The 24,850-nt window shown below is 37.1% G+C and overlaps 2 protein-coding genes across 14 annotated transcripts in view; both read right to left on the bottom strand.

Annotated features, from left to right (window-relative positions):
- LOC120780668 (inositol polyphosphate-5-phosphatase A) overlaps positions 1 to 24,850 on the bottom strand; it is a 530,962-nt gene that overhangs the window by 137,379 nt on the left and 368,733 nt on the right. The window contains exon 9 of one of the 13 annotated variants that reach the window (XM_040112936.1): positions 19,921 to 20,334. The exons of 11 other annotated variants lie outside the window; for them this stretch is intronic. In XM_040112936.1, coding sequence (XP_039968870.1) covers positions 20,314 to 20,334 — 21 coding nt within the window. In that variant the 3' untranslated portion in view covers positions 19,921 to 20,313. Of the gene's footprint in view, positions 1 to 19,920; positions 20,335 to 22,303; positions 22,325 to 24,850 lie in introns of those variants that run through there. One more of the 13 variants, XM_040112940.1, reaches the window with a different exon arrangement.
- Positions 14,864 to 16,817, bottom strand: LOC120780671. The gene is made up of 2 exons (XM_040112941.1): positions 16,410 to 16,817; positions 14,864 to 16,345 (listed from the first exon to the last, which is right to left on the bottom strand). The coding sequence occupies exon 2, from the start codon at positions 16,070 to 16,072 to the stop codon at positions 15,482 to 15,484; it is 591 nt and encodes a 196-aa protein (XP_039968875.1). The 5' UTR covers positions 16,073 to 16,345; positions 16,410 to 16,817; the 3' UTR covers positions 14,864 to 15,481.

Consider the following 24,850-nt stretch of genomic DNA (forward strand, 5'->3'; position numbering starts at 1 on the left):
ACTTTCACTTAGCCGAAAGCCGAACACCGAAAACCGAGATCCGAAATGAATTAAACCCAGGTAATTGGTTTGAAATATTAATTAATGCACTTGTTTTACACTTTTTAAGTGTATTTTAGTTTTAAATTTTTTAATTACGCTCCCTGTCCCTGCTCGGGCGCCATGAAAAGTCTCAAGCGTTTTTGAGACACGAAAAATAGTTAGGGATGCGCAATTTTAAATACTCTCCAATTACCTGTCGCGAAAAGACTTATAAATTATTCCGGTAGCAAAAAAAGCGTGCGTTCGCTTCAACGGTTCACATAAGAGAGAGTTCTTTATTTCACTTAATCTAATTGCTAACCTAAATCTTAAAACTAACGGCTTAAACTAGGGGTAATATAAATATGTATTAAAAAAGGGTAAGTACATTATAATAATTTTCAACTTTCGTTAAATATTATAACAGATTATGGTAAGTATTAAGGTAAGTAATAGATTGGTATTATGAATGCATTATTAAGACATGTATTTTATATTTTAGATTTTCTTAATTTAATTTTTAATAATTCAATATTTTACAATTCATTTAATTATTTTTGTTTTAGATTTAGATATGTCGCTTGACGCAACACATGTCATTCGAGCTCGTACAAAAAGAATATAAGTAAATGAATTTTATGTGATTTTTTTTAAAATAATTTGCAAATAATTACTTCATTTGTTTTATAGCATTGGAATTCAGGAAAACAGAGTTAAAAATAGCAGCAGCAGCAAATAAATATTGTTAAGTATGTAAGTATGTGAAAATAAGTGTGTTTTGTTTGAAATTGGCCTGCGCATCCAATATAATACGCGAAAATAAATACATAATATGTAATATGTATGTATATATATGTAATATATATTTATTATGTATGTATATATGCCTTTTATGCGTTTAAGGCGGCCTGCACAATCCAATGTATTTAATATGTCAAAACAAATGCTTGTTTTATATATTAAATGATTAGATAATATTAATCTTTTATTTCAGATATTATTATCATTTCATATAATTAATCTTTCTTTTTCTGTTAGATATTATGAATTCAATTTAATTATTCTTTATTTTCAGGTATTAGTAATGTTTTTCTTTAATACAATATTTTTTCAGATGTTAATTATTTTTTTAAATTAAATATATTTTTATTTACACAATGTTCGCATTAATATATTTAATTATAATAAATGGTACGAAAAATAATAAAATTAATAATTTGAATTTTGTTTGAAATTTTAAAAGTATGAATCAAAAAATGCAACCCTGCATCAGTTAACGATTCCGGTAATTAGAGCAGTTCAACTATATTTTTACATAAATAATTTATATGACACTGCTGAATGAGCGAGTAAAGGATTGTATTCCTTATAATAGTAACAAACATCAAAACAACCTTTTGTTTCAGTAAACAGAATGCAGAAACAACCTTGAGTTCCAACAATTGAAATGCACTATCACTACAACAATCAATCCTAAACAAACAAGTATCAAAACAACATTGAGTTTGAGTACCGCAACAATCTTATCTTAAAACAAAGCAAATGTTTTTAAGCAAACAATATATACAAGTATGTAAGCAAACCTAAACATATAATACAATCTGTATTTAAACAAACTATCAACTAGTAATAAGTTAGTCTTAAGAGTATAAATAAAGAGTACACATTTCGGTGCAGCTCAAAATATATTCTTTTGACTCATTTTTACTTATGGTAAAAATTAACTAGCGCAACCGAGATGTATAAGCACATGTATACGAACGTGTGAGGGGAAAAGTGGTTAGAATCTTCACGCGGCTTATGACGAGCTCACTTTTTTCACTACTTTTGAGGGTTTCAAAACCTACTGTTTCACTAGTTTTTTCATCACTTTTGGCTGGCAGGGACCCCATGTGATGTGCAGTACATACCAACATACACATACTTATATTTAATTTAATACGTAAGATTTCCAAAATAGTACATAAGGCTTAAAAATACGAAATAAAAATTATAATGAAACTAGCTGACCCGGCAAACTTCGTTCTGTCCAAAATAAATTTTTATTTTTTCATTTCAAAAATTACACCGGTATTGGTTTAATGGAATATGAACGATTTTTCCTAATTTCATTGTGTATACTTTAAATACCGCCTTTTATGTCCTTGACAAATTCCCAATATTGAAATATAGTGAAAAAAAATTATTCCTGAGTTTTTTGAACTGTTTTTGATAAAAAAAACATGATATCCTGTATATTTCAGGTTCTGCAATTTAAATCCGACTGAAATTTTGTGGAAAATACCTTCTGTACCTAATTTGACACAAATTTTACTCGGATGTGAATTGCCAGAACCTGCCTGATAAACATTTTTTTCGAGGGTACATTAATGCTTTTTGAATTTAATTGCTTGAAAAATGCTACTCTTTTCAATAATGCTGACACATCGCGTCCAGGATTTGTTGACAATTTAATAAAATTAAGTTTGTACTATTCTCATTCAATTTTATTAGTTTTAATCGAGTCTCGAAAATATATAATTTTAGTACATATTTAGTTTAGGGCTGCACGGTACACGATATTTTTGGTTTTCTGTTTCGCGGCGTAAATAAACAGTGTGGAAGGTTTTCCAACACGCGAACACGCCACATAGAGCTGGCCATGTGAAAAGCAAGACATTTCTAAATTTATGCCGCATACTTCCAGCGACTGCCCTTGTGACTTGTTTATTGTCATCGCAAATGCAAGTTTCACTGGGAACTGCAAACGTCTGAATTGGAATGGCAAATCTGTTGAAGTTAATGGAATTCGGGGAAGTAAGCATTCCTCTCCCTTGAACGGGCCTTTCAAAATGTTGCCACTATTAAATTGTCCATTAGCTTGGTCACAATCAGTCGAGTACCATTGCACAGTTTGGGAGCATGAAGATTCCGTAGCATAATAACTACAGACCCAACTTTGAGACGCAAATTATGAGGCGGTATTCCAGGCGGCATCAAAGAGTTTAAGAACTCCGCTGGGTAATTTACTACCTCGTCTTCATTTTCAACGATTGATTTATATGACTGCAGGTCTCCCGGAATCGTCCAATTCAAATCGTTGACATCCATATTTTTTGCTGCTAAAATTGCGCGCATGCTTAACCAATCGTAGTTACCATAATTTTGAGCAATATTTGGATATACACTACTGATTAGTTCATATTTATTAGATGTGAATTGGCAAATCATAGTTGGAATCGATATTAATCCACTGCAAGGATCTATCGGAACTAGTCCATTTCCGATTCGCAGCAGCTCTTTTGAAAAAACCTCCACAGTTCTATCGTTTTGCAGCAAAACTCGCATATTCATGGTCAATGAAATGGTTTTAACAAACCTCCACAAATGCGATGACTTCAGACATGCGTTTAGCTCATCTGCCGCTGTTGATTTTGGAATCACGGGAAGTGTTTGTCTAAAGTCGCCCGACAGCAATATCATCACTCCTCCAAAGCAACGATTATTGTTGCGCAAATCTCTCAGTGTTCGGTCGAGTGCTTCTAATGATCGTTTGTGGGCCATTGTGCATTCATCCCATATGATTAACTTACATTTTTTTAAAACTTGTGCCATTGCTGATTGCTTTGAAATATTGCAAACGGGACTTTCGTGTATTTGCAAGTTTAATGGAAGCTTTAATGCTGAATGTGCCGTTCTTCCACCTTCTAACAGTGTTGCAGCAATTCCGGTAGATGCAAGAGCTAATGCAATACCACCTTGACCACGTATTGCTGCTAGTATTAAAGACAATAGGAACGTTTTGCCAGTCCCGCCGGGCGCATCGAGGAAAAATATGCCACCGTTTCCACTATCTACAGCATTTATTAGCTGATGGTACGCACTGCTTTGCTGTTCATTCAACAGTGGAACATTTATTTGTACTTGTTGTTGCAAGTGAGTTATATCGTAAGCACGCTCGCGTTCCAATTCGCGACTCACTAAATCCCTTGTTTGACGACTTGGTGCCGGCATATGAACTTCAATCAAGAGTTTTCCACTCATAAGTAAACATAAATCTTCAATAAGGACTAATGCTTGATTGTAGATGTCAGCGTTCATTTGTAAGTCGATATTTCTCGTCGCTTCTGCCATGTCATCTTTGTACGTATCCCGTAATAGACGCGGGTTTGAAGGCTGACATGTCGAAATTATAATAGCGAAAAGTGTACGAACTGCAGTGGCTGGTGAAGAAGCTATTTCATCCACTAGCGTTTGATTCCAGTGACTGTTGTGTTCAAGCAATTGCAATTGTTGACATGCTTCTCGAAATGTTGCACAAATGGTACCATCTATCTACAATACTCAATGATTCAAATGAAGTTGAACCGCGTACATTAATCAAAAGCAAACGTAGGTAAAAGCAATCATCGTTCTTTGGATGGATTGTGTAAATTCTTCCCAATGCATCAGTTGAAAAAACACCTGGATAACCATCTACCGGATGGCCGTTCTTCCTGCGCAACCATTTCTTCGACGATGCATTCCATGTATAATACCGAGGCATCTCCGAGTAAAGCAATGTTCTCGCGAACGGATCACTGGCGCAAGTTGCAAAGAAACTTGTTAAAGTGGTTGCTGGTGGTATTTCCGTTCGCTGTACTATGTTCTCTGCGTTGAAATAAACTAGGTGACATATTTGCAAACATACTTAATTGATTTTATTGAACTGCAATACTCAACATTTATATGTGTTTTGAATGCCTTAGACAAAATTGGCGAATATGGAACGATCCATGTGTTATCAACTACGAAATTCTTTCCTTTCAGTTGAGTGATGAATGTTCTGCCATTGTCAGCGGGTGAGTCTAGGACTGCCAATGTATGTCGATGGCAAAATATAGAGTCGACCAATATCTGTAATATCCGCATCACCATTCATTGCATCTCTTAAGTGAATATACTCTTCAGATCGCAACTTCGACTGATTGTATCGCATGTAATTAAGTCGTTCTGTCTCAACTTTAACGTACATGTCAACTGCATACTGTTGAAATAACCGTCCATATCTCAGTTAGTAGTTGTCATAGTTTTGGCGAATCATCATTCGATATACGTAAAACTTCATTGAACTGACTTTTTTATTTGTCTCGACACCTAAAAGCTTAAATTACCTATATGAAGTAGCAAACAAAAATTTTTTTTTACTAACCATTCACCGGATTTATCATCTTATATCCTAAGTGATATCCGTCTTCTCCACGGCAGAACATGAGCGGATATTGCATTGCGTCGTAAGACCGATGTGTCTCACTTATCCGTTTTAGTGCGTTTTGATTTCTACGTTTGATAACAATATCACGCGACTGCAAATTTTCTCCAACAACAACAACTGATATTTCGCTAACTGTAGGTGCATTATATTGTCTTTCATGTGTCGTCTGTTGGTCTTTTGTCCGCTTGTATGATTATATTATGATCATTTGTTGGCATATTGTTCGATTATTTCTCTTTTCGTTGTATTAAAGATAGCACAACGCCGATTTACTTCATCATGTGAATCTCCCAGAAAGTAAACTTGGAGATATTTTTTTTCAGCGAGATGAAAAATTTGCCCATGAAACTGTATAATTGGAGAAAAGCTCTGTAGTTTCTGTCGAATATTGTTTGGCAAAAATACCTTAAACGTTGGATTGTAGTTTTGTTCATTTACAATTTCACCGCCAAACGACGTCATTTGAAAACAATCGTTCTACATTTTAGTGTGCTTTAAAAAATGGCTCGAGTGAGGAGATTCACCGTAAAGCAGCTGGAACAATGGCTGTGGTGGTGGAAGCAATTCTGGCAACTTAACCTTTCCCCCGGCGCAACATAACACTGGCGGTTCATTTTTAAATTTGACTGCATTGCAATATTGACAAACTACTGACATCTGACCGATTTGAACAGATGCGCTATATTGAATGTTTGGATCATATCGAAAACCTGCCCGTTCAATGTTCACAAAAGAAAGATGTTGCCGCTGTTGTCGTCGAATAATCGCATATTGTGATCTTACTTCATCACTTTGACGAGCACGAACTACCCTTCTTCTCGATCGTTGTTGCTGATTGTGAACTTCCCTTCTTCTCAATCGTTCTTGCTGATTGTATGTTTGGTTGACATCTTCTAACTGGTGCGTGCTATTCTCCAGCAGTCTATTTCGTGGTGATACCCTCTCAATAACACTTTCCCTTTGACGTGCCCTGCTATTTTGTGTTCTCCGGCCTGGGAACTCCGAGAAGTGTTACCATACGTACTGATTCTTGGCATCGTAACAAATATCTAATTGGAAATGATCATTCATTTGCATAAAGTTCATATAAGGTTTTACGGACCAATAACTTACCTTTGAAAACTCCAAAAATGAATGAATTAAACTAAGGAAGCAGATCAATTGAATGATAAATTCGAATGTACACAAATCGGTATTCGCCAACACACTAAATCACTTTCACTAAATAACTCACTTTTTAAAACAAAATATATCAATATATCAGTAAAGCAAGGCGCGTTTTTATTGCCCTCTAAATTTTGCGTGTTCGATTGCAAAGCAAAATTGACGTTTAATTTAATTTGTGTTTGTTTCATAAAACTGCCATTTCCATAAACCAAAAATAGCACGCAACACAACCAAAATTACGATATAACCGCTACTGTCACCGATAAATAAACAAAAATAGCAAGAAACAACCAAAATATCGTGCTAGGTGGAAAATGAGATAAATATATGGTGGATTAACAACCAAAATAATTAAAGATTGTATGGGAGGTACCACGCCCCCTTTTTCGATAACGCCAAGTTTTATGGGTGAGAATGGTGTTGTTTTCTATAGCTCTATACCAATTTTCATGTTCCTACCTTAAACACTTTTGAAGATATTCACCTTGAAAAATTCAGTTTGTATGGGAGGTGCCACGCCCCCTTTTCCGATTACCCCTTCTTTAAGTGTAAGAAGGCTTTTGATACCATATAGGTCTATACCAATTTTCCGGTCCCAACCTTGAACCCTTTCACATATATTCTGCTTAAAAAATTTAGTTTGTATGGGAGGTACCACGCCCCCTTATTCGATAACCTCGGTTTTATAGGTGAGAGTGGTGTTGTTATCCTGTAGCTCTGTACCAATTTTCATGTTCCTACCTTAAGCACTTTTGAAGATATTCGACTTGAAAAATTCAATAATATTAAGAGCTCATCTTTTGAGTGACTTTTTTTTTACATATTTCGAAAGTTTTGAGCCTGTTTTTCAGTTGAAAAAAAAGGTTGCCTCAAAATGGCACACCCTAATATATATTATATATATATATATATTATATATATATATATAAAATTAAGTGGCAAAACTTCCTGTTCGCATACTCCTCCTAGACGGCTTGCCCGATTTCAATGAATCTTTCAGGAGTGATTGGGGACTGTTTGGAGGGTGCACATAAGAAATTTAATGTGTGTATCATTGCACATTTGAAAACAAAAATGATACATCCCGCCTATACAAATTCTCATGAAATAATGTTTTGCCGCAAGATTGGCAGTCCTGTCAAATGCCTTTTACTAATAAACAGAAACAACTGGCGGATGTTTACAATTAATAAAACACATTGACATCGCATGTTGATCGTTTTTGCCTGTCATTCGTTCTTTCTATGGATGACTGTCAAGCTAACAAGACATACAGAACGTAAGTGTTCCGAATGCACTGAGTGTGTCAAAAAAAATGTTTCAACAACGCCGAATGTTTCTATTTGCGTCTGCTAATAGTCAACGTGCGCGGACAAAGATCATTTGATGATTTGAAAACTGTTGACAGTCAGTTGAGTGCGACGTATCGTGAAACATGTCAGCGATTGTATTTGTTAGAAGATGATATGCATTGGGACACCGCACTTCATGACGCATCACTCACATCTCATCCAAAACAAATACGCGTACTATTCGCCATAATAATATCTACATGCCTTTCGTCAAATCCGCAAGAACTGTGGAATAAGTACAAAGACTGCGTGACCGAGGACTTATTAATTTTGGCGCGTAATCGAGCATCGGACGCAGACTTGCTATATATATTACAAATGTATAATGATGCTTTGATATTGGTTGAAGACCTGTGCCTTACAATTGCGAATAAGGCATTAGCGCAACTTGGCATAACTGCGCCCAATCGTTCAGCGATTGATATGCTTGACTATGAGCTTCAACGTGAACAACAATACGATTGCAATGAATTGCGTGCTTTCATACAAGCTAACATTACCAAATTGAATATTCAGCAATTGACAATAACGCCAATGGCGTTATCTCTTTGATTCTTGCTACTAGTACTAGTCACAGTAGAAAATTGCGCTGGCAATTGCTTCGTCAGGCATCGCTGCTAATTTACTTGATGGCGGCCGAACAGCACATTCTGCGTTGAAATTACCGTTGAACATCCAAGTCGTAGAAACACCAACGTGCAACATATCGAGGAATTCAGCAATGGCAAAAGTTTTGCGAGGGGCTGGAATAGTTCTATTGGATGAGTGCCAAATGGCTAACAGAAAGTCATTAGAAGAATTCAATAGAACAATGCAAGATTTACGCCAAAAGCAACAACTTTTTGGCGGAGCATTAGTCTTATTATCCGGCGATTTTCGGCAAACTTTGCCAGTCATTCCTCGATCAACTCCTGCCGACGAAATAAACGCATGTTTAAAATCGTCAGTTTTGTGGAGACATGTTCAAAGGCTGACTCTTACCATCAACATGCGAGTCCCATTGCAAAATGATCGATCCGCAGCGGCGTTTTCGAAGCAGGTGTTGGACATTGGCGAAGGCAAAATACCAATCGATGATACCGGTTTGATCACATTGCCGAACAACTTTTCTACACTTTTACAGTCGAAAGAAGAATTGATTGAAAGTGTATTTCCGAATATTGTTCAATACTATCAACGCCACGATTATTTAAGTGAACGCGCAATATTGGCACCGAAAGATGTACACGTCAACGAAATCAATTTTGCCATTCAAGAAAAACTGCAAGGAGAAGCTACTACATATACATCGATTGATAGCGTTTTGAATCAAGATGAAGTAGTCAATTATCCAACTGAATTCTTGAATTCTTTGGATCCCCCCCGGTCTGCCACCGCATCGTTTGGTCCTGAAAGTCGGTTCACCCATTATACTTCTACGAAATCTGAAGCCACCGACTTTGTGTAATGGCACAAGACTTTCAGTCAAAAAATTGTGGCCAAATTTGATTGAAGCAATAATACTAAATGGCAAGGCAGCAGGTGAAGTTGTACTCTTACCACGCATTCCCATGATTCAAACGGGCATGCCGTTTGAAATTAAGCGCTTGCAGTTCCCAGTACGTCTTGCCTTTGCGATGACCATCAACAAATCGCAAGGGAAAACGTTTCAAGTGTGCGGCGTCAATTTGGAAGAACCGTGTTTCTCCAACGGCCAATTGTTCGTCGCATGCTCGAGAGTGGGAACACCAAGGTGCTTATTCATTTACGCGCCAGGTGGAAAACCCAAAAATGTTGTATACCAATATGTTTTATAAATGTTTTATAAATAAGTAACAGTTTTACAACAATAAATAAAACACAAAGTAAAAACCCTTAAGAATTTTAATCGATTTAGGTGTAGCAAAGCGCACAGGGTAACAGCTAGTTATTTATAAATTACTTCCATACATCACTTAAAAATGAAAATAGAAAATTCAAAAAAAAAAAAGGGATTTTTATTCAAATTTTTAACTAAAACTATTCATCTTGAAACAATGTATAAAATACATACATACTTATGTCATCAGAAAGAGGATATCAGCTAACACCGCTTTTCGTAGAATTCAAATGCAAATATATATATTTAACCTCCTATTTTATTTATAAACTTAAGTAAAATTATGAAAAATATAAAGGCACAATGTACAGAGACAAATCAGTTTTTATAAGATCCAGTAGCAATCGTGCAATAATTCTGTTGTTACACATGCTGTGTGGCTCGTAGCCCCGTCTTGTTAGAACCAGACGTTATCATGATTAATTTCATCAACAGTAAAAGTGTCACCAGCTTCATTTTGAAGTAAATACGCACCCATGATTCAACCAGACCAAAAAACACACCAAACTGTCAATTTAGATGAATGTAATGGTTGCTCATGAATAATTTGTAGATTTTCTTTGCTCCTAAATCGACAGCTTTGTTTATTTACGGCACCACTCAAATAAAAGTGAGTCTCATCGAAGAAGATAATTTTCTTAAAACTGTCGTTATCGTTTTCAAGATTTTCCAAGACAAAATCAGAAAATTTACAATGTTTATGAAGATCTTCAGGTCTTGAATGAGAACAATTTTAAACGGCGTCATTTAATAATGGATCACTGTGTAGTGTTACAGTTTTGCCCGTCACTGTATATAATTCTAAATCTTACTCAATTAGTTTTAGGTATTACAAATAAGTGTTAAAAGAAAAATATTGTATCATGTTAGAATGCAAAATACAAAAAATCAAGTACGACTAAAAAAGTGTTAATGCGTTAACAACGTGCTTATTTTAATATTATATTTGCTTTCTTCCAGTAAAGTGACAACAAAGTTTCGAAAAAATTGCTATTAGATTCTTATAACTTAAAACTTAAAACACAGTACGGCGATATCGCAAAGTTGTCAATAAGTACAGTGATCGCCTTTTCTTCACTACACAATATTTTAACCTCATAAGCCACCGTTATAAATCTTAGCATAGCATACAAGTAGTATCAAATTTTTTATGCTAATGCTTTAATGTTGTGAGGAAATATGTTTATTAATTTGTAATTTCAATAAAAAAAATCTACGTGAGCTCCGAATTTAAAATTCTGCATTATTAATCATTTCAATTTTTTTCAGCCTGTTTACTTGAACATCCAAATCAAATCAAATCAAGGTATGTACACATAAAGTAACTTGCTCAAGCAAAAGAACGTAAAACGTATATGCCCACTTTGAACGAATAATGAACAATTTATAAGTAATATTTTTTATTTATTTCTTTATCTTCCATTTTAGGAAGTTAACTGATCTTTAGTAACATGTATAGTTAATGGAAGCATCGTCTTTTTAGTCTTCAGATGTGATAGAGTTTTTATCATATACCTTCTATATAGGGGTTGTCACTGGAGAACTCTATGCTTTACATATATGAATCAATATGAATATGCAAATATCTTTTTACTCTTCAAACATTTTGCTACAGAGTATAATAGTTTTGTTCACCTAACGGTTGTATGTATCATCCAAAACTAACCGAGTTAGATGTAGGGTTATATATATATAAATAATCAGGATAACGAGTTGAAGTCCGGGTGACTGTCCATCCGTACAAGCTCTAACTTGAGTAAAAATTGAGATATCTTGATGAAACTTGGCAAATTAAGAGTTCGCTGATGGTCCGCATAAGTGGACCACTGCCACGCCCACAAAGCGCCATTAACTGAAAACTAAATTAAGATATAAACCTGTAATTTTGCACATGGGAACGCCGGAGCAGGGAGCTCCTTCAGGAAAAAAAAATTGAAACAGTTGGCGTAGACCCGCCCCCATATAAGTTTGGTGTGCATATCTCGTAAACTACTAAAACTATAACAACCAAATTGGCTCTGTGCAAATATTATAAGAACTCCTACCGAGAGAGTGTATCAATGAATGGAATCAGAACATAACCCCGCTCACTCGCCATATAACGGTACTATTAAAAACTAAAAAAGCGCAATAAATCAATAACTAAATACACCAGCCTTACTCCGAATTAGTCTGCCAATATATGTGTTATAAAAAGTATATGTATACATAAAACTGCTGAGATCCCGATCCTCTGGTTGGCGTTTTACACCTTAAGGTATTTCCCTAATTTTAATCTTTACAAGTTGCAAGGTGCGTTCCAAAGTAAACAGAACAAATGTTTTTTTCGGCAAAATCAATTTATTTTATTCACAATGGTCTCGTTCTGCTTCAATACAGCCGTTTGCACGGTTCAAAAGGATGTCGAACGTGTGTTTTAGCTCGTTGGTCGATATGTCCGCCAGTATGCCGGTGCAAGCATTTTGAATGGCCTCTACGTCTGCATAACGCTATCCTTTCATGGGCAAATGCATTTTTCCGAAAAGGAAGGGGAGTGGTTTATGGTTAAAATGTGATTTTTGGTCAAATAATCGTCCTTCGAATGTTCGATTCTGAGCAATTTTTGGACGTCAGTCAATTTGTGCAGGACAAATCGTGCACACACTTTTCGATTTCGGCTGATTTTTGATGAATTGAGACCACAATTGAAACCACTCGTGCACTCTGCTACGGGATGGGCAATCATCGCCATAAACTTGTTTCATCAATTGAAACGTTTCGGTAAAAGTTTTAGCAATTTTAAAACAAAATTTAATGTTGGCTCATTGTTCGAAGCTCATATTCGCAATGATAACACATACTGACATTTGAAACGTAATAACTTCAGTTCGAATCTATGAAATGTTATGAATTTCTCACTGGACAATCAATTAAGACAGCAGATTCTAACGCACCAGTCGGCATATAAATGGTGCCATCAGAGGGCGCTATATTCAAAAAGTTCCTGTATATATCGGTCAGTTTGAAAGATATCTTAGAAAATTAATTGAACGTTTAATATTGGAGATATTATTTTTTAATGCGGAAAATGGGTAAAATTGATCAACGAATAAAAGTACTACATAGACATACATATGTATGTACATTTATAGTTATTTTCGTTATTCTAGCAGACTTTATGCTGGACAGTGTATGTATTGTCTTCGTAAAATTTCATGGAAACATATTCCCGAGTAAGTAAAGACTTGAGTAATTTCATAAGTTAGCGCAATTTGTCCAGACCTTCTCCTAGTTCAAATACACCCAATAATGATTTCCGACTTTCTAGTTGACTTTAAACCGTATATGTTATATTTCATAGTTTTCATTTAGCGCTGAATACGCAGTACAACAGCTAATCTGGGGGGTGAGAAATTCCAAGTCAGGGTGATGGTACTAGGTCAGTATTGTAAAACCTTCAGAAGGTTTGTCGTTCATATGTGTCAGTTTTTTTTATGACCTTTTAAATTTCACAGTACAACAGCTAATCTGGGGGGTGAGAAATTCCAAGTCAAGGTGATGGTACTAGGTCAGTATAGTAAAACAATCAAAGGGTTTGGCGTTCGTATGTGTCAGTTTTTTTATAGTACCGAATTTTTACCGAATTTCAAATCTTCTACCAAATCATTATTATAAATAGTAGTAAATTAAAAAAGTTAATTATTTATATATATTCTAAACTCGGATGCAACCGAACATTTTACACTCTTGCAACCTTCACGAAAATACTTTAAGGTGTAAAAAGTCAACAAAAAGATTGAAAAGAAAAACGAAAATCATTATAAATTAAATAGGAGAAGTCATTGATATAATAACCAGCGCGCTGTCTTAGCAACACCAAACAAAATATATAAGCCGCTTGGTCCCAGAAAAATTTCTAATAGAGAAACAGAAAAGCTCGTAAATGAAAAGAGGCGTGCAAGACGTGAATGGCAGATAAATCGCTCCCCTTCCACTCAGCTTCAATTGAAAGCTGCGGTCGTAAATTAAAAAAAGTGCTTAAACGTGAGGACGAATTGAACACCGAAATGTATCTAAAGAAGATGTGTCCAAATTCCAACAAGCAAAATTCACTTTGGAAAGCCCAAAAGTCCATGAAGCCACCAACTGACTCCAACATGCCTATACGAGACTTGGGTGGAAATTGGGCTCGAAGTGACGAGGAAAAGGCTAATTGTTTTGCAAATGACCTAAAAAAGGTATTTCAACCTAATTTGCCAAAGAACAACTTTAAGCTGTCAATCTTACCCAACACAGCTAAAGAGTTGCTCGAGTCTTTTAAGACTCCACCTTCTGAAATTATTGGAATCATCAAAGAACTTAATCCAAAAAAGTCGCCGGAACATGATAATATTTCCCCAAAAATGCTAATTGAGTTACCAATTATTGCTGTAGAGGTGCTCTTTTTGCTCCTCAATGCAATTCTTAGTTTCGGTACTATCCAATTTCATGGAAAAAGTGGCAGATTATCTTGATAGATAAACCTGGGAAAGACTTAACACAGCCGTCCTCATACAGACCAATCAGTCTTCTACCCTGTATGCATCAATTCGGATTTCGTGCGAAACATGGCACAATAGGGCAAGTAAATAGAATTAACAACGAAATAAGAAAAGCATTTGATCACAGGGAGTACTGTTCAGCAATATTTCTGGATGTAGCTGAGGCGTTTGATAAGGGGTGGCACGAAGGTCATTTATATAAGATTAAAAACAGTATACCGTTAGAATTGTATAAAACATTGGAGTCTTATTTAAATATTAGACAATTTATGGTAAAAGTGGGAGATTTCATATCGGATGAAAGACAGATAAGGGCTGGAGTACCACAGGGCAGCGTTTTAGGCCCAACATAGTATGTCAGTTTGGGTAGCATCGATCCGATTTTATCTATTAACAATTATTATGAGACATAATAAAAAAATGTTCGCTCGGTTTCACTACGGTACCTCACATACAATCACCAATCATATGAAACAAAGTCAACCGGATGTTCGAAAATCCTGGTGAAAGTTACTAAAGGGACTAGGTCAAGTTTCCGATCATTCAGTTTTATCCATTTTAGGCACAAAGATAAACTGTTATGAGTAAAATACGCTCTTCCATTTTCATTGAGATGACTCAAATATTTCCTGATATATTCAGCATAAAGTCACCTGGAAGTTCGAAAATCTTTATATAAGGTATAAGAGGACTGATAATTCGGGTGGTGGAGCACGGTGCTCGCTCGTTCCAATGATGCGGTTGGCCGTGGGGAAACGGTTGGCGCAATTATTCCACAAAATGTTAAATAAAACAAAGGGTTTCATATAATAAATGTATTTAAATATAATATAATTGGAAACACACTTACCACGTCTGTATAGCTGAGCGGTCGCAAAAGGAAGAGCGCAACTTTTTTTAGTTAGAGTTTAGTTGCGCGCTAATTAAAACTCCGAAAAAACTTCGAAAAGAAAGAAAGAAAAGATTACTCTGCTGATACAGACGTGGCAAAAGAAATTGGGCGGGGCGGCGTTAACATTCTCCCCGCCTTGCAGTATTACTGCAAATGTAGTTTACAATGAATTACTTAAAGCTAACTTAACTACCTGGCTCCTGCACTTCCTGCACGTCTTCTTTGCAGATGGGGTGGCCGACGAGACGAATCGAGTCTGGTTCGGTCCGGGAAATGCCGCTGAGATGAATCGAATCTCAGTCGGTCATTACCATGCCGCCAATTTGCATCGAAGTCACCACCTTCCGAGGTCGGCGAGACGACTCGAGTCTAACTCGATCCTGGGTAGGTGGTGAATGTGAGAGGCGTTGGCAGCCAGTGCACTTTATTGTGCCGATCCTATACGACACCGGATACTATATATCCCAGTGTCGTATTTTGGGCGGTGAGTTGGCCCATTGCCGCTAGTTGTAATCCGGGCAACATGAGCTGGGAGTAAACGTTCGGGCTCCCAAAATTACTTCGACTGGTGCTGCCCTGTTGGAATGGTCTTCCAGAGACCTTATTAGCGTCGGCTGTTTGAACCTGGTTGCAGTTCGAAGGTAGTGTTATGTGCCTATCCTTGATGATATGGCGTGCATCGGCTTGACGACGAACATCTCTTCCACGCCTTCGCTTCGGATGGGGTGGCCGACGAGACGAATAGAGTCTGGTTCGGTCCGGACAATGTCGCTGAGACGAATCGAGTCTCAGTCGATCGTTGCCATGCCGCCAATCCGAAATGAAGTTACCAGCATGCCGAAGTCGGCGAGACGACTCGAGTCTGGCTCGATCTTGGGCGTGTGGTATGCGGGAGAGGCATCGTTGGTCAGAGCTTTGCGGATGCTTGACTGTTGACGTCGGTGGACATGGTTGATAAGGCTCCGAATACGTCGGGCCGATTGCCAATGAATTCTCCTCCATTTCCGCTGCTCGACCTGCTGTGCCCATGTCAATTCAATGACATCGTCGACTTGTTCTTCGGCGTCTGACCCGATGCCATGAAGCATCGTGTGGTGTGGGTTGCCGCAACGTTTGCAGCGTATTACGCTGTCGCATTCAATTTTCGAATGGCTCGACGCGAGGCAGTTGCTGCAAAATCGGTGGATTAATGTGGTCCTCAGCCTAGCTTCTGCGGACATCTGGCGGAACTTTGGGCACCAGCGGAGTAGATGGCTATCTACGCATAGGGGGCAGTTGATGGTCGTCATTTTCAATAATTTCCTAAACGAAAAGGAAGATTATTAACGTGTGAATTTATAATATGAAATTAACATTGATTGGGTACAATGACAATCTTTGTGATAGGCCGACAAATTAGGCCGCGTTGAGTTTGGATGTCCACCACCCGAACTCGTTGATCCAAAACTGGATATACTTTGATGATGCTGCCTAATCTCCATTCATTTGGAGGTACATTTTCATCACGAACTACCACCAGGTCGTTGACTTGGACGTTCTGTTGGGACTGGTTCCATTTCTTTCGTTTCTGCAGTTCCTTTAAGCATTTGGTCTTCCATCTCCGACAAAAGTGCTGACTTAAGTCCTTTAAATGTTCACTTTGGTTTACGAATGATAGCGGTGTGTCGGTTATTTCTGGTTCTGCCAATGCATTTCTATTCCGCTGATTGCTATTGTGTTGTTGCTGCTGATGATGTTTGCGTTGTTGTTGTTGCTTAGGTAAAAAATTTGTAATTTTTACACTACAAAAATGATTTTGTGTTTGTTGTTGAGATATTGTTGAATTTTGTCTGTCGCCTTTACCATTTATTTTTGTTTCTTCGGAGGGAACGGAACCTGTTAAAATACAACCGAACACCGTACGTTGTGCAGCGATGGATCCGAAAATTTTCGATTTTACCCCGTTTAGTATAATTTTCGGGTAAAGATCTGCTCCGATCAACAAGTCAACCTTTTGACTCGTATAGAAATTTTTATCCGCTAAGGGGATATTGGGTAACCTTTTAACAATCGAAGGGTTTATTGATCTGGATGGAAGCAGTCCAGTTAATTTTGGCAGTACCAACGCTTCCGCTTCTAATCTTAGACTTTTGTTACGCGGCGAGCCAATTGTAATCGAGCATACCGATTGAACTCGTCCTGATATGGTATTATTCAATCCTGAAACTCGCGCGCTGACCTTTTTGCTTGCCAGATGTAAGCGTTTTTGCAGACTATTGCTTACGAAGGTGGCTTCAGATCCTGAATCAATCAGGGCTCTGACAATGAAGGTGCTCTCGTTGTGACATACGGTCACCATGGCTGTACCTAAGAGCATGCTTCGACTGGTAGGCACATTTGAAATATTGGCCTTAATAGAGGCCACATGAGATTTAGTAGAAATCTCAGTAGGGTTTGTGCTGTCGGACATCTGAGCTATTTCCTCACTCTGATCCCGGTGAATCATAGAGTGATGTCTCTGTTTACATTTATTACAATTAAACATACTTTTGCAATTTTTGACTTCATGTGAGTCCGATAAACAATTTAAGCAGACGTGAAGTTTTCTGACAGCATTTAATCGTGCATTAGGCTGCATCTCAATGAATCTTTGACAAGTTTTCAAAATGTGCGATTGAGATGAGCACAGTTTACATTTGATATTGTTTGGTTTGGCGTGATGGGAATTGATGGGTTTGGATCCAATCCTTGACTGCAAGGTTGGTATCCGACCTTCACCATCAGCCGATTTAATCTTGGGTTGAGTACCCAATTCGCCTTTGAGGTTTGACACTCTCTCAAGCGTTTTAACCCGTTTGGTTAGAAATTTGTCTAACTCAACCCATTTTGGGATCTCTGAATCCGAATCCAGAGATTGTTCCCAAAGCGACAGTGTATAATCCGGGAGTCGGATAGAACACAAATACGTAAATATGGCATCCCAACTATCTACATTGATGCCATGTATTTGTAAAGCTGAAATGCAGCTATTAATCTCTCGCTGTAAATTTCTTAGTTCGGTCTCAGATTCTGTTGAAATGTGCGGGAGCTTGAACAATAAATTTAATTGTGTGTTAACAAGCACTCGCTTGTTTTCATACCTACACAACAAATTATTCCAAGCCAATGCGAATCCGTCATTCGTCAGTGGCGCTTTGGAAACGATCGCTTTTGCCTCACCTCGTGTTTTTTGATTCAGATGGAATAACTTCTCCACTGGAGAGAGCCTTGGGTTATTCCCATAAATGGCAGCAAATAAATCCCTAAAAGAGGGCCATTGTAAAACATCGCCATGAAATATTTCGGTATCACATGGCGGTAAGTTGATGGAATACCTCACGGGTTCTACTGTTTGTTGTAACCGTTCAGGTTGAATCACCGTTGAATTTGAAGTTGGGCTTTGGTTGAAAGCCGTGAGGTTGTGCAAGTGTTCGCCCATCAAGGCCGCGCAACACACATACGCGTGGTAACAGCTTGAATATTTAAGCTTAATGTCGTCAATTGAGCTTGTGTCAGAAGGATCCAACTTTGGCAAACACAACTTGTATTCTGACTTTACCTCTGCCCACAGAGATTTCAGTTCAGTTTGTTGTACTTCCAGAGAGTAGGCACTTTGGTTGTTTGCTGTTGGAGTAAAAGACTCCTCAAACTCTAGTAGAGCGTCTGCAGCAGTGATAAATGCTCTGATGGCTTCCATTGTGTTCGAAAAATGAACCGGAACTGCAAAAATGTTGCACAAAATCGGATCTAAAACTTGAAATCAAAATTTAAGAAATATTTGCAAATATGTTGCAAAAGTTCAAAAGTTATAGAACCAATCACGGACAAACTACAAATTAGTAGTGGGTTGTTTCTTAGTGAAGCGTGAATATTCGAAGGCACAAAAAATATTAATAAATTTAAAACTATTTTCGCAAAGTATTTGTTCGAATTTAATTAGAATGTGCTTGCTGGGTAATCGGCCCAATGCACTTGTACTTGCACTTGCAAATTTAGTGAAGTATTTCCTCAAAATATTTTTCCAAAATTGAATTTGAATGTGCTTCCTGGGTAATCGGCCCAATGCACTAGCACGCCTAGTCTTCGAATATGTACACAAACAAAATTGCTTTGTGCTTAATTGCTTTATTAAAATCCAAATAAAAATACAGATAAAAATTCACAAGCACTTCACTTTCACTTTTGTTCACTGGGTTATTTAATTTAACACTACACTCTTTATGCTCGTTGGTGTCCTTCTGGGATGGCTGCTGCGCTGCTTTGCCTTTGCTGCTGTGCCTTTGCTGCTCTCCCTTTGCTGCTTGGCCTGTGCTGCTTCTCTTTGCTGCTTTGCCTTCGCTGCTCTCCCTTTGCTGCTTGGTCTTTGGGTCTTCGCCTTTGCTGCTCTGACTTTGCAGTTTGCCTGTGCTGCTTGGCTTTCTCGCTGTCGCTCACTTCACTTTTTCTAATTTCTCACTTCACTTGTTTTAATTTTGTGTGCGGTTTTTTTTTTTTTTTGCACTCGCGAAACTGCAGCTGCGTATTGCTGCTTGCCTTTATTGCTATTCGAGCAATATATGGAAAGGCAGAGTTGAGCGACTAGACTCAAATTAACCACAAGGAAAAAAAAACAAAAAACCGAGAGAGATTGTTGACGCTCCAGACGAGGTTTGTGCGTCCAAGAAGTTTATAATTTTATTCGGATAACAGTGTGTGTGGTTTTCTTTTGTAAAGTGAAATAGTGCATTTGCCAGGTGTATTTGTTGTTGTACTTAAATGAAGTACATTACTACCTGCAATCTTGTGCTTTGATTTTGTGGGTAGAGTGCCAAAAATAAGTTTTGGTCTCCATTTCACACAGCACAATTGGTTTTGTACATAAATGATGCACAAATTAACCAATCTATTGCCTTTTAGCTTGCAGAGCACAAATCCAAAATATGTTTGGCTGTAACTTGCGTGTTGCTAAATTGGGCAAATTATGCACTTTCACTTTAATAAAAAATCGACTTGTTACCTGTTATCCGGCTCGAAGGACCAATGATAATTCGGCTGGTGGAGCACGGTGCTCGCTCGTTCCAATGATGCGGTTGGCCGTGGGGAAACGGTTGGCGCAATTATTCCACAAAATGTTAAATAAAACAAAGGGTTTCATATAATAAATGTATTTAAATATAATATAATTGGAAACACACTTACCACGTCTGTAGAGCTGAGCGGTCGCAAAAGGAGAGAGCGCGCGCAACTTTTTTTAGTTAGAGTTTAGTTGCGCGCTAATTAAAACTCCGAAAAAACTTCGAAAAGAAAGAAAGAAAAGATTACTCTGCTGATACAGACGTGGCAAAAGAAATTGGGCGGGGCGGCGTTAACAAGGACTAAGGGAAGTATTTGCCCGATTCAACCCATTTTTGATTCACTGATTTTGTTTTTTGGGAAAGTATTTTGGCTGAATTTCAAATGTACTCGTATATCAAATAATTAATAATAATAAGTCAGATATAGATACAGGAGTCTACATATTCTGTACCTTGACGCTTGAACAGTTTTGCTTGGAATTCCAAAATTTTTTTGTCTGAATTTCAATTGTATATCTCGTACTTTGACCGACCTTTGGGGGTCTAGGAATCCCACATTTTTGGTCATGAGGTGGCATACCTTGGAGGAATTATTAGTGCAAATTATATCCCGTTTGAAAGCATCACGTCGAATTTAAAATTGAGTTGGCTCACGCCCATTTTCACACCTTAATATAGGAAAAAGAAAGAAGAAACGACTGGCGCACTTTTGCTAACTCGGCTATAATCGCGTAGGCGGTGTCTGCGCCAGTAAAGAAGAATATAGGAAAAAAAGGACTAAATTAGTCAAAATCGGTTGGTCGTGGCCCAAAACTGGGCGGTGCCACGCCCATTGTCCAATTTTCAAACCGGCTCCTATAAAGCCCTCTCATACTATCTCAGAGCGTATTTAGATATTAATGTAATGTTATAAGGGGAGTGACCGAAATTATCTTGTAATTTTGTCATGTTTGTCAACGAAGTGACGTCGTAGCTGGTAGCGGTATATTCGCACTTCTGTCGGTCAAATGTTGACATGTCACAAAATGGTTCACGATGATTATGCGCTTATACATAATTCCTACAAAGTGAGGACTCTCCGGGGATATAAACTTCCACCTGTTGTCTTCACTTCCTATAATTGGTGTTATCGCTCGCTTCAAATCTTTGTTCAAAAATCTAACTGCTTTTACAAAATGTGTGCCTTCGCTAATTATAGGGTACTTCCTCCGTTCACATTTTGTTTGCTATACTTGTAATTTTCGCCTTTACAATTTGTTCCTTTTCCTTTCCTGTGCTTACCTCCTGTACTATCTCGCCCTCTTTTTTCGATATTACAAGATGCAATCCAACCCACTGTTTCTTTTCTCAACTTTTTTAATATTTTAGTTTATAAACTTTGGATAAAAGTCAGCTTCTATTTCTTCATCAATGTAATTTTGTTGGTTGAGTATGTATTTTACTTTTCCATATATGTACATATGTATATGGCTTCTTTTCAAATTTCTTTATTGGTCTCCTAATCTTTGCAGTTTGAATAACACTAAAATTTTTGTTCAGCTGAAAACTCGCATTTAAATCTGGGTCTTTTTTCCACTTTACGTCACGAAACTTTACGCATTATTCTGAGGTGCCGCTTATCTTGGTTGCAAATATTGTTTTTGGTGTTTCAAAAATCTGATCAGCTTCCTATGAGATTGGAGTTTTTTTACCAGTCTCTGTTTATTAAAGCCCTTTCTTCCAAAGCTCCTTGTGGTGTTCCCACCTTTATAATTGCAGTTGCTAAAAATTTGACTTTCGATTTTTGCTTGATCGCATTTCACATTGGTTTGTATTCATGGTTTACATATTTGATATCATGGCACTATAACAGGTGTAGTCCGATTTTGACAATTTTCGGTTACAAGTTGGCTTACTTTAAACACAATATTCGGCAATGTTTTATCTCGATAGATTCATTGCTGCTTGATTTGTATACTGGAAAGTGAAAGTAAGAAAAGCAGACTTGGATATAGTCAATTGCGTCCAAGGAGCATAAGAATGTCAAGATAATATTACATACCAAATTAGTGAGCGGCGTCACGTCACGTCCATCGTCTAAGTTTGAGCTTGGCTCGTAAAAGGTCTTCTAGTCGCTAATCTAGGAAGTCGTCCAACCTTTTTTGCCAAGAAACACGTGTGCAAAATTTCATTACGATATCTATGTTTTTACTCACACAAGTAGTCAATCCTGAGATTGCAAGAGTATAAAAATTAGAAAAGGAAATATAAACCAATAATTTCATAGGAAAACCAAAAAAACAAATGGGTTCAGTTACGCACACCAAACTCAGTAATAAGTAATGAAGAATAATTTTAAAATTTTGATCAAATACCTATTCGTTTTAAAACATTTAGTATACTTTCAACCAATTTTTTGATTTCCTCTACGCGGCAACACGAAAATATTAAGACAATCTTCCTTTCTCAATTCTTCTTATATTTTGTATATTGAACCGACGTGCTACCAAGTGAAACAATCTTCTATTATTAGTTTTATAGGGGCTAAGTCAAGTTTTCATCCGATTTTATCAAAAAATTCTGAATTCTAACAATTTAAAAAAATAAAATACAAAGTATTAATCTAGGATATTTTTGTAGACAATGTTATAAGTTTTCCTTCGGGTGCAAATATGTGTAAATTCTGGCCATTAGATACACGTTAACAGGCTACATAAAGTTGACCATGAGAGAAGCATGGGTTTTCTAAATGCACTCCTGCTACCTGTAATGTTTGTCCTTGTACCTCATTTATAGTAACAGCAAAGCTACGCTTAACGGTAATAAAGTAGGACGGTATTACAATATTCATTGTTGAAACTTCATTTTCGCATTTATAATATCGGGTGATTTTTTTGAGGTTAGGATTTTCATGCATTAGTATTTGACAGATCACGTGGGATTTCAGACATGGTGTCAAAGAGAAAGATGCTCAGTATGCTTTGACATTTCATCATGAATAGACTTACTAACGAGCAACGCTTGCAAATCATTGAATTTTATTACCAAAATCAGTGTTCGGTTCGAAATGTGTTTCGCGCTTTACGTCCGATTTATGGTCTACATAATCGACCAAGTGAGCAAACAATTAATGCGATTGTGACCAAGTTTCGCACTCAGTTTACTTTATTGGACATTAAACCATTTGTGAAGAGCAACCAGAAGCCGTTCAAGAACTGCCCATGCATCCCGAAAAATGCACTGTTTGGTGTGGTTTGTACGCTGGTGGAATCATTGGACCGTATTTTTTCAAAGATGCTGTTGGACGCAACGTTACGGTGAATGGCGATCGCTATCGTTCGATGCTAACAAACTTTTGTTGCCAAAATGGAAGAACTGAACTTGGTTGACATGTGGTTTCAACAAGATGGCGCTACATGCCACACAGCTCGCGATTCTATGGCCATTTTGAGGGAAAACTTCGGAGAACAATTCATCTCAAGAAATGGACCCGTAAGTTGGCCACCAAGATCATGCGATTTAACGCCTTTAGACTATTTTTGTGGGGCTACGTCAAGTCTAAAGTCTACAGAAATAAGCCAGCAACTATTCCAGCTTTGGAAGACAACATTTCCGAAGAAATTCGGGCTATTCCGGCCGAAATGCTCGAAAAAGTTGCCCAAAATTGGACTTTCCGAATGGACCACCTAAGACGCAGCCGCGGTCAACATTTAAATTAAAATTATCTTCAAAAAGTAAATGTCATGAACCAATCTAACGTTTCAAATAAAGAACCGATGAGATTTTGCAAATTTTATGCGTTTTTTTTTTTTAAAAAGTTATCAAGCTCTTAAAAAATCACCCGATATTAGTATGAGTATGATTTGGATATACCAGATTTCCGCTTCCGAGACATTTTCTAAGAAAGCATAGTAAGAATTAACATCTTCGAGTAAGATCTAAAATAATAAACTGACAGCTAAACACATAAATTACGGATTACCTCAAAAATTTGAATAGTTTCACACTTCATGTAACGACAGAAGAAAATAACAATAAATATAGAAAAATTAGAAACAGTTGAAACTATGTATATTCAATTGAATTTGATATTGTCGTCTCCGCCGGTAATACAGTAGGACGGTATTACAGTATTCATGGTTGAAACTTCATTACTGTAACGCTAGATGGCGTTGAAGTAGCTTAATTTGACAATTTTTTGACAGACAATTTTTTTTATCTTTCCTCGTTGCTGGATCACCCGAAATCAAAAAATTAAAGTTCATTCGTTAGATAATAGTTTTCCCCAGATAACGCTGTAAGGGTTTTTTTGAAATTCCAATTTTTGAATTTTTTCGAAGACTTTGAAGAGAAAAGCACAATTTTTTGGGAAAAAATCGGTTAAGTTGTTATTGCGAAATCAAAAGTATGAACAAAAAAACTCTCCAGCGTTACCTCGTAAAATATGTACGGAAATAGTGTTTGGAAATGTGAGTTGTGGGAAAAACGCTTTAAAGTTTCACAGACGCTCACAATCAAATCGGAGGGCGGAGACTTACAAGTGTATATCTACGTCAATTTTGCTATAATTGCTCTCAAATTTTCATAAAATAATCTTAAGATATTGTACATTAATATAAAATAAAAAACAATGCAAAAAAAAACAAAAATACCTTACTCCCCCCTTAAGTAGTTTTTGCGTGAAAGCGTAACAAACAAACTTACATTCGCATTTATAATATTAGTATGATATAAACGGTATAAAGTCATCTGGAAG

This window comes from Bactrocera tryoni, unplaced genomic scaffold (assembly GCF_016617805.1).
Source record: "Bactrocera tryoni isolate S06 unplaced genomic scaffold, CSIRO_BtryS06_freeze2 scaffold_25, whole genome shotgun sequence".
NCBI classification, from domain to species: Eukaryota; Metazoa; Arthropoda; class Insecta; order Diptera; family Tephritidae; genus Bactrocera; species Bactrocera tryoni.